Source organism: Anopheles funestus, chromosome 2RL, assembly GCF_943734845.2.
Source record: "Anopheles funestus chromosome 2RL, idAnoFuneDA-416_04, whole genome shotgun sequence".
Classification (NCBI taxonomy): Eukaryota; Metazoa; Arthropoda; class Insecta; order Diptera; family Culicidae; genus Anopheles; species Anopheles funestus.
In genome coordinates this window covers 33,195,163-33,208,767 of record NC_064598.1, presented here as the reverse complement: position 1 = coordinate 33,208,767, position 13,605 = coordinate 33,195,163, and the positions used below count along the sequence as shown (strand labels likewise).

Here is a 13,605-nt window from a genome sequence, read left to right as displayed (position 1 = left end):
GTGCAAAGGAGTTTTACACGTGCGTACTTCACGTGTGTGTGCGCTGTAAGCTGGAAACTGTTGTTATTGTGTTTTTATCAGATTTTTTAATGATTCTGTTTTTGAAACAGGAGTTTGCGACTAAAATTTTTAACGCTTGGTTTATTGAAATTTTAACCAACTTGAATACAACGTGGGTCTATTGTTCCGTTCGATCTTGCGCACGTATTGAGGCAGGGAAAAGCAACACGTAAAATTGTTCGATTTTACATCATGTTTTTTTACATGTTGTTTGTTTTAATTCACACAAAAAATCCTCTTGTTGTTAGTAATAAAGCATTGAAAAAAACAATTTACAATATTAAACTACATCCGGCGGCGAATTAAGAAAAAACGTTTGCCAAATTAAATGTTTTGTTTCTGATTAAAATTGATTTAATAATTACACTTACTATACTATATGCAAAAATAGAAAACTTTCCATACGGCACAATAGTTGCGAACCCCTGCATTCCCTATCTAACCGCGCACGAAGAATCTCGCGCGAAGTTCCTGCGTGCTCCGTGCGGCTTCACCGACACGAACGATACACTTGGCTGTTCATTCGTTTTTCTCCCAAGACGCGGAGTAGAAGTCACCAGCTTTACCGGTGCGTCTCTAACGGCGGCAGTAACGGAGCGCGTGAATTACGCGTAACCACCAGTGTGTTGTGATTTGCTGTGTTGGTCTTAGTTTCCCCACCTCTTACCACCCATCCCTACACACGTGCACAATCCACGTTCATTGAATGTTCATTGGTTGATGTTAAGTAATAAGACGCTGTATTCTAATTATCGGCAAACCCTCGTCGCGTTTTTCAATTACGCACCCATCTCGTGTTGTTTGTATGCGTTATGTGCGTATGTCATCGTCCGTGGAATGTGTGTTGTGCGCAAGTGAAATTTTTGACAAGTAACAAAAAAAAAACACGAATGAAAGATATTACGAAACCGAGCCAACTGGTGGTCCTTTGTGTCGGTTGAGCTACAGGTGTTTGATGCTGTTCAATTAAATTCCGATACTGCAATGTGCATTAGCGTACAAGGCACGGTAGATGTTTGCGTGCGTGTGTCAGTGTGTGTGTGCGTGCGTGTGTGTAGTTGGCAAGAACAATATCACAAGCAAACGCGGACCAGCAAGAGCGAAGCCGGAATTTTGACAGATAACATTGTTTGTTTACATACGTATTTGCACAGCCGGCAGAGATTGGCAGCGCACGGTATGGTGTATGCGCGAAAGATTACGGTGTTTCTGTGGACGACGTGTGCGTGTGTGTGTGTGTGTGTGTGTATGTGTGCAATTTTTTGTTGTTTGCATTGTTGTTCATCAGCTTGATGGATGATGGGGTGACTTTCAACTCAATAGTACCGAGTTGTGGTTTATTTTTAAACTGATCAGATCGCAAGAAGTTTTTGTTTTTTCAATGTCACGACTTTTTTTTCTCTTCAGCGAAATACATCCCAAGCAATCTGAAAACCATATGGCTATTTAATCTCGCGTCCCGTTATCGGAGGAGACCGAAATTTGACGGTGCTTCATAACACCATGAATAATCGGGCCTAACAAACGTATACCATGGCGTCGTATCAGGAGTGTTGAACTTCTGAGTTGAAGAGATGCTGCGACGAAGGATTGTCACTTGCTTATCGCACGTAATGACGCTGGTCACTAAATTTCTCGTACAATTCCACACAATTAGTAGACAGAGAAATACTCCCATGTAATCATCTCTTTTGCGTGTAGCAGCACCGGCGAGTGATAAGAACGTGTTGCGAGATATTAACTAGTGAACCACGTTTGCTAGCAGTTACAGGACATGGGAAATAGAATGCACAAAATTGCATTCAGTTGGAAGCAGGAACTGTTGGCGGGAGGATAAATTACAACCTACCGATGCAACGACGACGACGACGTAAAGCACCAGTTTGCCTCGTCATGCTAGTTGATCGAAGAAGGTACCACGACGAGAACGATCAAATATTTGCGTCATGTGCTGTGTAGGCTCGCTGCTTGTTGACACAATGATAGCCGCCGATAGTAATGGCGTGGCCACGAGAACGAATGGAACGAACAACTTGAGTAGTAGGGCAGGAAGCGAAAGAGAGACAGTGAAGAGGAGCAAAAAAAATATGTAATTACATGAAATTGTTCCCTTTTTTCGTATGTTGTCACTTCGTTATCAGTATGGACAAACCCTTCTCAAGATCAAAACATGTCCGGAACCATCGAAGGTCACAAAAAGGAGGTACATGTCGATCGAGACACGTCGCAACTAATGCTGACCCGTCAAAATTTTGATCTATTTCTCCTATACATTATCTCACTTGCATCTTTACTACTAAATGCGAAAGGTTTTACCAATTTTCCTCTATATTGGTATAGAAAAGAATAAGAGAAATTTTTTGTTATCTTTTACTGCACAATATGGTGTAATAGTAAAAGAGCACCCCAACTGGACAAAGTGTTTAAACATCAATAAACGTTTGACTGATTTATCTCTAGTGCAGGGGAAGTGTCCTTCACAAAGATAAAGGCACGTGTATAGTAACTTTAGCAAAATAGCAAACCATGCACTATACAAGACAGTGCAAAGTGAGATAGTGAACCATTAAACAGACGATTAAACGATGACGTTTAACCGCGATCAGTTCCGTTTATTTAAATTAGCAACGTGTTTTATCGTTTCCCTGCGCCCACTAGTAAAAGCACACACGATACACGCCCAAGCGGAAATGAATAGTTAATATTTTAAGCTCGTTTAAATGTTAGACAAAAAGCAGAACAGGCGTGGGTTTTGCGTGACTTTAATTACATGCTAAGCTAAGAACCATCTCCGCGATAAAGTTATCAATGGGTTTCAGGAAAACGGTTGTAACGAAGGCTTGGCGCGATTTAAATGCATCATGATATATGTGACAGTGTTGCATTTCAGTTAGTGCCGTAGATTGTGGCGATCGGCCTATTTCGGTGATACTGTTATCAGTTTATAGCTGGGCGCCAAGCTGTCGTGTGACTAAAATTTTGGAAAGTGAAATAGATTAAGTATCTAATCCATTTTGATTACGTTTCCAGCACACGGTCCGGCAAAGGTGATCGTAATCGGTGTGCAATGATCTTTGGAGATTGCAGAAGTTAAGTGTGACTGTTTAAGTGTCTGCGTTTTTATGTGTTTTTAGTGTCAATTTTTGATAAATAGCAACGATTGATAGTGTGATTTGTTTTTTTATGTTACCGCGGGTGCCAACTGATTGTAACAGATTGTTAGATATACGGGCTATGAGCACTTTGCAAACGTTTGACAACCCCGAACGATCGTTAACGCTTGTGAAAAAAATCGTACCGAAAGCAAGTGTGTGACCAGCCAGAAAAACGGTGCCAACGAAATGGAAGCAATCACACGTAAGCTGCCACCGAATCCGCGTCAAAATGCTAGCATCGTTTCAGCGCTTACGTTCTGGTGGACGATTGATCTGTTCCGGAAAGGGTATAGCAAGGTGCTGGAGCTGCAGGATCTCTTCCGCCCGCTGGATGTCGATCGTTCCGATGTGCTTGGTGATCGGTTAGAAAAGTAAGTATGCGACAAGCTGACTGAATAAGACTAGCGACTAGCGTGAAGCTCTTATTTGAAGCTCTAGAAAGGTGACCATTTGTACTGGAGATGCTTATATTCTTGACGTAACATACGTCTAGGTCATGTTTAACGGTAAAAACTTTGTTGGATGAAGAAAATTTTCCATTCAAAGCACCTGCAGCGATTGTTAATGCTAGCATATTACACATTTATACACCTCTGAGATATGAATTCTGGCCAGAACTGGCGAATATCTCTTGGAGGTGTTCTGGAGAGATATCCTTACAAGGATTTTGGGGTGTACGTATAGAAAACAACTTGGTCTTGTCATTCAAATGGAACCGAACAATCCAGTGCATAAGATCTTATAAGTCGACAGGTTTACTTTCCTCAAGGAACGTTCCTCAAGGTACTTTCCTCAAGAATGTTCCTCCTTCTATCGTTAGCAGTTTAAGTGACTGCTGTAGCTGAGAATCAGTTACAGCAGCATAGTTGAAACTATTTTTCTACAAAACACCGCTTCAAATGGAACTTTTCAATCCACGACATTCGATTAATCAGACCGAAGTGCCGGTCAAGGCAAGAGAATTCGTGATCGCCCTGTGCGGATGATGCCTATCTATTTTTTGCTTACGTATCACTATACAATCATCAGGTTTTAAATAATAACATTAAAAACTAATTGATTTTATTTAAAATTCTACTTAAAAGACAACATGTCTAGAAACAACAAAACATCTTAAAAAGACTGATTCTATTTTAACTACTAAGCTTAAATAACATTTTGCAGATTGTCTATCTTTTGCTGGATTACGATTGAAGTATCATATCATAGTATTGAAATAAAAACATTAAAGAAAATCACGATGGCGATGGTTTAGAAATGGCAGAAAATAACAATGTTTTCTATAGATAATTTAAACAATCGCATTTGAACGGAGCAAAGTTTACAGTTTCAAAAACCAGAAACATTGCAAACCTCTGGACTATGTTGCGGCATGACGGAATTTGGCGTGTCCGGATCGCGTTACTATACAATCGCATTTTGTTCGATCGCCTATGTACCGGATGGAAGAAGATCACATCTGAAGTGTTGCGGAAGGGGAGATCATGACGGAAACGGGCAGTATTCCAACACATTAACGCGAAACCGTGAGTCAGCATGTTTCATTGCGATTGTGAAGGCACGTGAAGATCGGTCGTTCGAGCAGAGAATGATGATAGGTTTCCGCGCGAGAGTCATTGGGACACCCAAAGCACCAAATGGGCGGTTTGTTACGTCGATCGTTTCCCAGCAAGCAGCACGAGAACCCACGGATGTGGATTGAATAAGAAGTAAGCGTTGGTGTAGAGTGTTTTGCTGGTTGTGCTTAGTTGGTATATTTCTAATTTTGGCATGTGGTTGATTTACAGCAAGACTCCGACATGATTGGAGTTGTTGGAGAGAAACAATCAATTGAAGCTCAGCAGCTTTTGTACGTTTGTTTGTCAAGAGAACTAAAACGAATCACAAATTTGTTGATCGTAACACAGCATCTTGGGCTGAAACAGCTTTGTAAAAATTAACCCATCTGTGTATCGAACCTTGCCTTGGTTCACTCGATTGTTGACGCGTGCTCCCCTTAATAAAATAAATGAAACTTGAGCTGTCACAGCAAAAAAAACACACACAACCGGCAACACGCTCATGGATGCTCGAGACGAACCGTTTTCGCTTTTGCGCCAACAACCACAAGGATGATGATACAAATTGAACTTTATTAAAACTAATTGACCGGCGTCACGCGTATCACTTGTTGGTGATATGATGGTCGTGAAACGAAAAACTGTGCCACACACAGGAACACATTCCGCAATTGATATGCGTTCGCGATCCGCTAGTGCATGTACCATGACCTTCTTAAATGGTATTGATGAGTTTGTGTCCACTGTTTCGGTTCCGGTATGTGTGTGGAATGATTACATTCTTTGCATAAACTGGTGGAATACGTTTGTTGACAAAACATAATTTTTGGGTGGAATTTAGTACTAGATATAAGGGATCTAGAGGGTGTGGTGTTAAACGGCTAAAGTTCTAGTTTTACACGACAGGACCGGGTATCAAATCCCACCTGGATCGTTCGGAACAAGGACTGACTCTCCTTGTCAGTCTCCTTGTCTCCTTGTCAAAATACGTCAAGTAAGCAAGAAATAGCCGGCGTGATCTTAGAGGTCGTTAAGCCAAGAAGAGAGACACTATTAGATATAGAGTGATATTTCATCCAACAAATCTACAATTCAACAAATCCTAATGTGTCTAAACAGACCATTTGTAACGGTACCAAAAGCCGGATGATATTCAACATCAAGTCACAGAGAACTGCTTGTTACTCTGAGTTTTTAGTACAATGTGTTTAGTACAAGAAATTACCTGCTTGAATGTTGCCTTATCCCGGGCATACAAGGTTTATTTTATTGATTTATAAATTGTAATATTTTTTCACATTTTAATTCATCTGCTAAGTACAAACAACAAGGTATTATTAAAAGATAAATTGAAAATATTTCCGGGTGCTTCTTTTGCTTATTTTGCTCCCCCGCTTTAAGCTAGTTAAAGCATCGTAACTTTGCACATCGTAATGACCAACCTTACGGGGTTAACTGTTTCCTCCCTTCGTATCGGTGTGTTGTAGACAAACAAATTATTTAAACTTCTCTCTTTTCTGCTTCATCTTCCTCTTCATCATTAACATCCCCTCCCCCCCCCACCAGCCTGCAAAGTTCTAACGATGTTTGACGGTTGACGGTTACAATACACACTGTTTGGCGCTTCAATATTGACTGTTTGCCATATACACGTACGGTTTTCGTTGGGTGGAAAAGAGCTGCGGTTTCTGTGGTTTCTTCTCACACATCGATCGTCGTACGTATACTAGAAGTGTACACTTGCGTGCGCGTTTGGTTGTGAGTTTTAAAATTGCAGCATCATTGTTACGGCGCTCTTCCATCCCTTCGTTGAAGTCCCCCCCCAAAAATGGAGACTAATGTTTACCGTACCGGTGATGCTGATGATGAGGGTGATCGTTATTCTTTTTCAAATTCTTGTTTTCCCTACCTAGCACCTAGCGATCCGTGCATAACCGGCTACGGACGATGTCATAATTTCCGTGTCACTGACCAGATTTTCTTGCTCGTCATCGTTACACATGGTTGTGATAAGAGGCATGATGAATCGTCACGGCACTGCTATTGCACAACAGTAGTATTAATATAATTTCACAGTATTGCGTTTACTACCTAGTGATACTAAAGAATTGTAGAAAAGTTTTTTTTTTCATTCATAGGATAATTGTACACAATATTGGAATAATTTGTTTATGCAACTCCGCAAATGTTTAACTTCCAGCCCTGCAATGAATTCTTCCATTGCATTTGTATGCACGTGAATGGAAAAGCTAATTATCCACGGTTGACCGGATTGGAGGAAACCTCTAATTACAAACCTTTCTGGTGTGTACCCTTCCCCTTACGGTCGTCGTGGTCCTCTATTCATATTGATGTTGCTGTGAATAGATGGAGCAAAAATGGACAAAGAATTACTTAAATACTTTGCGTTAAAATCTGGATGTTCTGGATGAAATTCTTTTAACAAAAGTTATGCATTTTAAAAACATTGATCACAGCTTGAAACTCGCATGAAAAAAAAAATACATAAAAATTGTATTAATTTTATATTTTCTTCCTTTTGTTTTCTTTGTAGGAAATGGTTCGAACAACAAGCCGGACCTGGCCGACCATCGCTTGTGAAAGCAATTTTTAAAACATTTTGGCGTGAGTACGGCGTGCTCGGGTTCATTACCATCATCAACGACATTGTCATCCGGCTAGCACAGCCCATCTTTCTCGGTTGGTTACTGCTTTACTTCCGGTGAGTTTTGGGCCTCATCCTACTGCTTATCAGACAAAAGCTTATCGTTTTTTACCCCCTTTTTTCTCCCCTCGACAGGAAGGACTCGGAAGTGAGCCGTGAAAGTGCGTTCCTGTATGCCGGTGCGATCGTACTGCTGAACGCGCTGAGTGTCATCACGATCAATCAGTACGTGCTGGGCAGCTTCCAGAATGGTATGAAAGTTCGTATAGCGGTGTGTAGTGTCATCTACCGGAAGGCGCTACGTCTATCGCGAACCGCCCTCGGTGATACGGCACCCGGCAAGGTGGTTAACTTGCTGTCGAACGATGTGAACCGTTTCGACATCGTGTCGGTGTTTTTGCATTCCATGTGGTCAGCTCCACTGTTGGCGATTGTGATCGGGATACTGCTGTACATCGAGATCGGTGTAGCCGGTCTGATCGGTATGGTGGTCATCTTTATCGTAACACCGATCCAATCGTACACGGGTAAGCTGACGTCCCGGTTCCGGCTGCAGACGGCGTTACGTACCGACGAGCGTATCCGGCTGATGGACGAAATCATCTCGGGCATTCAGGTGATCAAGATGTACGCATGGGAGCGACCGTTTGCGAAATTGATCCGACACGCGCGCCAGATGGAGCTGAAGATCGTACGCAAAAGTGCGTACGTGCGCGGTCTGTACATGACGTTTCTACTGTTCACTACACGGACGGCACTATTCTGCACGATGATGGCGATGGCACTGCTCGGCGATGAGCTGACGGCGGCACGAGTCTTTGTGATCGCGACGTACTTTGGCATCCTGGCAAACACGATGTCGGCCATGTTTGTGCGCGGTATTGCGGAAATTGCCGAAGCGATGGTGGCAATGCGACGGTTGCAGCGTTTTCTAGAGTTCGAAGAACGGGCGGAGGACAGAGCGTTGCCCGATAGCAAAAGCCGACTGCTGGCAGAGTTTGGACTGAATGGAGATGCCACCGAAAAGCAACGTTTGATTGAGTCCGAAACGCAGCTGCCACCGACCATTGCCGTGTCGATGAAGGGTGTGACGGCGCGGTGGGGCGCTGTCCGCAAGCAGGAGGATTTTCCACGCAAGGGTGAAAAGCAATCGAACGGCAGAGTGGCTGCTGCCGAAGAACCGGATGATGTACCGCCGACGACACTTGCCAACCTAAACATTGACTTCCGCAAGGGACTGCTGATCGGTGTTATTGGACCGGTCGGTTCGGGCAAATCTTCCCTGCTGCAGGCAATCTTGCGTGAGCTTCCGCTGGAAACGGGATGTGTCGTAGCGCAGGGCCGGATGGCGTACGTGAGTCAAGAACCGTGGGTGTTTTCCGGTACCGTTCGGCAGAACATCCTTTTTGGCCAATCGATGGACAAGGAACGTTACGATGCGGTGGTACAAGCCTGTGCACTTGTAACGGACTTTGAGCAGCTGCCCGACGGTGATCGCACGATGATCGGTGAACGTGGTGCTGCACTGTCCGGGGGGCAGAAAGCTCGCATTAGCCTGGCCCGGGCCGTCTATCGGCGGGCGGACGTATATTTGCTGGACGATCCGCTAAGTGCGGTTGATGCACACGTCGGGCGCCATCTGTTCGATCTGTGCATTGGTCCACAGGGACGGCTCGGTTCGCAGCGGACGACGCGCATACTCGTCACGCATCAGGTGCACTTTCTGAAGGAGGCCGATTGGGTAGTGGTGCTGAACGAGGGACAGGTGCAAGCGCAAGGTACACCACACGATCTGTCTCAGAGTGGTATTGATTTCGTGGAACTGGTGGAACGTAAAGGTGAGGATGGCAGCGAACACGACGGTACAGGCGGTGAGGGTGATGGTGGATCTGTAACTGAAGGCGCTGACAAACGTAGCCGACGGGATTCACGTGCATCGGCCCGTTCGGGTGGATCGTCTGGAGCGCATGCCGAACTGACGGATGATGAGCTGAAACGGGAAGAGCGCGAAATGGCAGCTGATGCACCGGTCCAGAGCAACATGGAAGGCACCTCCAGGGGGATGGTAGAAGGTTCGCTACTGCTCAGCTATCTCGGAAGTGGTGCGAACGGGCTGGTTATGTGTGGACTGTTTGCGCTTTTCCTAGCGACTCAGCTTGCTGCAAGTGGGGCAGACTATTGGGTTGCTTTTTGGTAAGTGTGCGCTGTTGTTGAATTCGTGCGGGAATCAAGACGTACTTAGGAGTTTTCTTGTTTTTTTTTTGTAGGACCTCACAGGAAGAACAGCGACTTTTCCGTGCAGCACATCAAGATACCATCGCGAACAGTACGGATGCAGCCACGGAAGAGCTACGACCGTTGCTCAGTACGGAGACCTGTATGGCCATCCATGGAGCACTGGTCGGAAGTATCTTTCTCATTGCCATTACCAGGTGAGACACGCGAGGAAGACACGATGCGATAGAAAGAGAGAAACCCAACTAACTGCTTGTCCACATTCACCTCACTTTCCAGATCAATTAGCTTCTACCAGACTTCGGTGCGTGCATCACAAAATCTGCACGATGCCATGTTTGCGGGTTGCGTATCAACAACGATGCGTTTCTACGACACCAATCCATCGGGCCGCATCCTGAACCGCTTCTCCAAAGATATGGGCTCAGTCGATGAGTTGCTACCAAAGGCAATGCTGGACGCGTCTCAGATCATTCTCAGCCTGTGCGGTACACTGGTCGTCACCGTGATCGTGAACCCAATGTTTCTTATACCGCTCGCTGTACTTGGCGTTATCTTTTGGTTCGTGCGTCGTATTTACCTCAAAACATCGAAAAATATCAAGCGGCTGGAGGGTATTACGAGATCGCCCGTCTTCTCGCATCTATCCGCGTCGTTGGCTGGTTTGCCGACGATACGCGCCTTCGGTGCGCAGGGTGAACTGATCCGAGAGTTCGATGCCCATCAAGATATTCACACGGCTTCGTTCTACATGTTCATAACCGCCAGCACAGCGTTCGGGTTTGCGCTCGATCTGCTCTGCCTAATATTTGTGTTTATTGTCGTGTTTAGCTTTCTGCTGCTGGAACAAGACTCTTTCGGCGATCGGGTTGGGTTGGCGATCACGCAAGCGATGGCCCTTACCGGTATGATGCAGTGGGGCATTCGGCAGAGTGCGGAGGTGGCTAATTTCATGATGTCTGTGGAACGATTGCTAGAGTATCGCGATCTTTCACCGGAACGGCAACCGGAACGTCCACGTGCGCTTAATGCTAGTTGGCCGGAAGAGGGACGAATCGATTTCAAGAACGTCACGTATCGGTACTATGAGGGAGCCTCGGCGGTATTGCGCGATCTGTCGTTCGAGATTCGACCACGGGAAAAGATCGGCATCGTGGGCCGAACCGGTGCAGGAAAATCGTCGTTAATTGGAGCACTGTTCCGTTTGGCACAGATTGAAGGAGAGATTCAGCTCGACGGTATCGATACGGCGGACATTACGCTGGAGAACCTCCGATCGAAGGTATCCATTATCCCGCAAGATCCGGTACTCTTTTCCGGTACGTTACGTCGCAATCTGGACCCCTTTGAAGACTATCCGGATGTGGAGCTGTGGGGTGCGCTGGAACAGGTAGAGCTGAAAGAGCTCGCCAATACGCCGGCAGGTTTGCAGATGGCGGTCGCAGCTGGTGGTTCCAACTTTAGCGTCGGCCAACGGCAGTTGATTTGTCTCGCGCGAGCCATTTTGCGCAACAATCGCATTCTGGTGCTGGATGAAGCGACTGCCAATGTTGATCCAACGTAAGTTTAATTTCCCCCTCAAACGAAACAGATGAAGATGTTTGGATTGTGATCGTTTTTGTTGTTGTATGTTTCACTTCCAGCACTGATCGATTGATCCAAGACACGATACGGCAAAAGTTTGCTGACTGTACCGTGCTGACGATCGCCCACCGGCTTAACACAATCATGGATTCGGACCGCGTGCTAGTGATGGATGCGGGCCAGGCAGTGGAACTGGGTACACCGTACGAGCTGCTACAGCTACCGATCAGCATCTTCCGCGATATGGTGCTCGCAACGGGACCGGCCGAATCGGAACGTTTGCAGGAGATCGCGCGGCTTAAGCACGAACAAACAGCGCATGTTCAGTGACCACTACGGGGGTGGCAATAGTAGTAAAAAAGTGTCCTTACGTGGAGATGGCGATGGAACGTGGAACGTGAATCTCGTGCGTGTTACCCTGATGGTGGCATACCCGAATCCTATTCTTTCCGCTTTACATCCTTGTGTCCTTATGTGTAGGTTATTGTTGTTGTTGTTGAATGAAATGGCGCAAAACTAAGTACAATCTAAGATGTATCGCAGGCGGATAACACATTCGGGTCCAAATGGTGTATCCCACTGCTTTCCTTTACTGAGCGGTTAGTAATTAAGTAGACGAAATTAACGAAATCGAACAAAAGTAGTAACTGTTACGAGGAGAGTGTTTCTTAAAAGAAACATTTTGTTTTATTATATAACAAATATAGCGTGATAACAGGAGTGACGTTATGGAATTTTTGGCGTATTTAATTCATCTTTGTTATGTACAAAAATTACATCCCTGTAGGATTGTGGATGGAGATCGAATAATGGGTAACTTTATTTTTCGTATTTCTTACATTTACTGCATGGAAATGCAAGCGAATTTTTTGTACCGGAATGGATCGTTGGTATGTAAAAGCATTGTCGAGGCGATAGAAAGGTATGTTAATCGTTCTGAGAGCAAATTAAGACTGGTTACATTTATTCAGTATTCGCTGTAACCCCGGTTGCTCTCACCGATGGCTACTCGATTACAATTAAAATGTAATGTTAACAGGAATCCACCACTGCATCAATACTACTGTGGTAGCGAATGTTGCTGTGGTAGCCCCATTTCTGCGATGATTCCGTGTTTGTAGCACAACAGTGCCGCATGTTTACCAGGGGCGCAGACAGACCGGTCAGATGGAGGTGTTTTAGATGGGGCGAGTAGATGGCTGTCTCTTTTCTCGTTGGTTGTTCACCAGTGTTTGTGCGTTTCACAGTGGAAGGGCATGGCAGGGGTAGTCAATCCACTGAAAATGTGATTTGAAAAAATATCATTTTTATTTCGCTAATGTGCAGCGGTTTTCTTGTGAAAATAGCTTCGTTGGTCTATATTTAAAATAATGCAGATATTTTTTACTAATTTCTAAGCAAAAGTTTATACATACTATTTATATAGTTTGTGTCGCATCATCGTTTTTATTCAAACAATGAGCGCAATAAATTCATGCCACAAAAGTGAGCTTGAGTAGCCCTGTACGGGCTGCTTACGGCATGATGCAAACGAAACCGGAACGCTCTTCACGCACTGCGCTCTTGGCAGTATGACGCGAAAGGTCTACAAACCTTTATCGTGTCGCAACGCGAACATGTGCGCGCTAATTTCGTTCGTTTGCCGGCTTTTTCGCTTCGCCACATGATGGACGTGATGGACGTGCTGTGCAAAGCGCATGCGCAGTAAAGCGATGGTCTATTGAGTGTCGAAAAACATTGTGAAAATATAAATTTATAAAAATAATTTTTCATTTTTTATTGGGTTGCGAATGATTGGGTTTGATTGAAGCAAAACAATGAGCCCAAACGAAATATGATTTATTTGACGTTTACTTATACTTGTTATTGCACGATGCTCTGATAGATTTCATGAGAATGTATTTTCTTTCATTTAAAAAATATATTGTATTGTTATATTGTTCTCAATATTCCCTGTTCTCTTTCTTTTTTCTATTAAATAATGCTCAGTTTTGCAAACATCATTAGCAAAGTCAGGTATTATTATGTGCCCTTTATAGACCATTGTCTGCGACGTACCTTTTTGGCTCGCCTTGTAACAAAAACATGCTTTCTCGCCCTGTCTTATTAACAATCAACCTTGCCATAGCGAAAAAGCATGTTACTTCGGTCGTGAATGACGTTGCCATGGGAAAGTGTGCAGCCTGCTACAGCTCCTGCTTGGCTGTTCAGAAAACGCGACGGTTGTACAAAGTGTTGAAAATGTGCGAAACAAGTGCGAAAATCGGTTCACACTGCGATGGGTTGCGACTTTAAAAACGAACGTGCACGTCCACTTTAAACGGAATCGTCGTCAAACGGAATTCGA

The 13,605-nt window shown here is 44.5% G+C and overlaps 1 protein-coding gene across 4 annotated transcripts; it reads left to right on the top strand.

Annotated features, from left to right (window-relative positions):
- The first annotated feature begins 503 nt into the window (after positions 1-503).
- Positions 504-11,992, top strand: LOC125765240 (ATP-binding cassette sub-family C member 4-like). 4 transcript variants are annotated; one of them, XM_049430160.1, is made up of 7 exons: positions 504-628; positions 3,091-3,586; positions 7,329-7,496; positions 7,575-9,632; positions 9,707-9,871; positions 9,954-11,234; positions 11,318-11,992. In XM_049430160.1, the coding sequence occupies exons 2-7, from the start codon at positions 3,402-3,404 to the stop codon at positions 11,586-11,588; spliced, it is 4,128 nt and encodes a 1,375-aa protein (XP_049286117.1). In that variant the 5' UTR covers positions 504-628; positions 3,091-3,401; the 3' UTR covers positions 11,589-11,992. The 4 variants fall into 4 exon arrangements, with proteins under 4 accessions (XP_049286117.1, XP_049286114.1, XP_049286115.1 ...); XM_049430157.1 differs by having other exon boundaries at positions 562-681; XM_049430158.1 differs by having other exon boundaries at positions 568-700.
- Positions 11,993-13,605: the final 1,613 nt, after the last annotated feature.

Excerpts from the sequence above, each read along its gene's own strand:
- LOC125765240 (XM_049430160.1), top strand. The coding sequence starts at position 3,402 with ATGGAAGCAATCACACGTAAGCTGCCACCGAATCCGCGTCAAAATGCT. Across the intron at positions 3,587-7,328 it reads CTTGGTGATCGGTTAGAAAA|GAAATGGTTCGAACAACAAG; the intron begins GTAAGTATGCGA and ends TTTTCTTTGTAG. Across the intron at positions 11,235-11,317 it reads ACTGCCAATGTTGATCCAAC|CACTGATCGATTGATCCAAG; the intron begins GTAAGTTTAATT and ends TTTCACTTCCAG.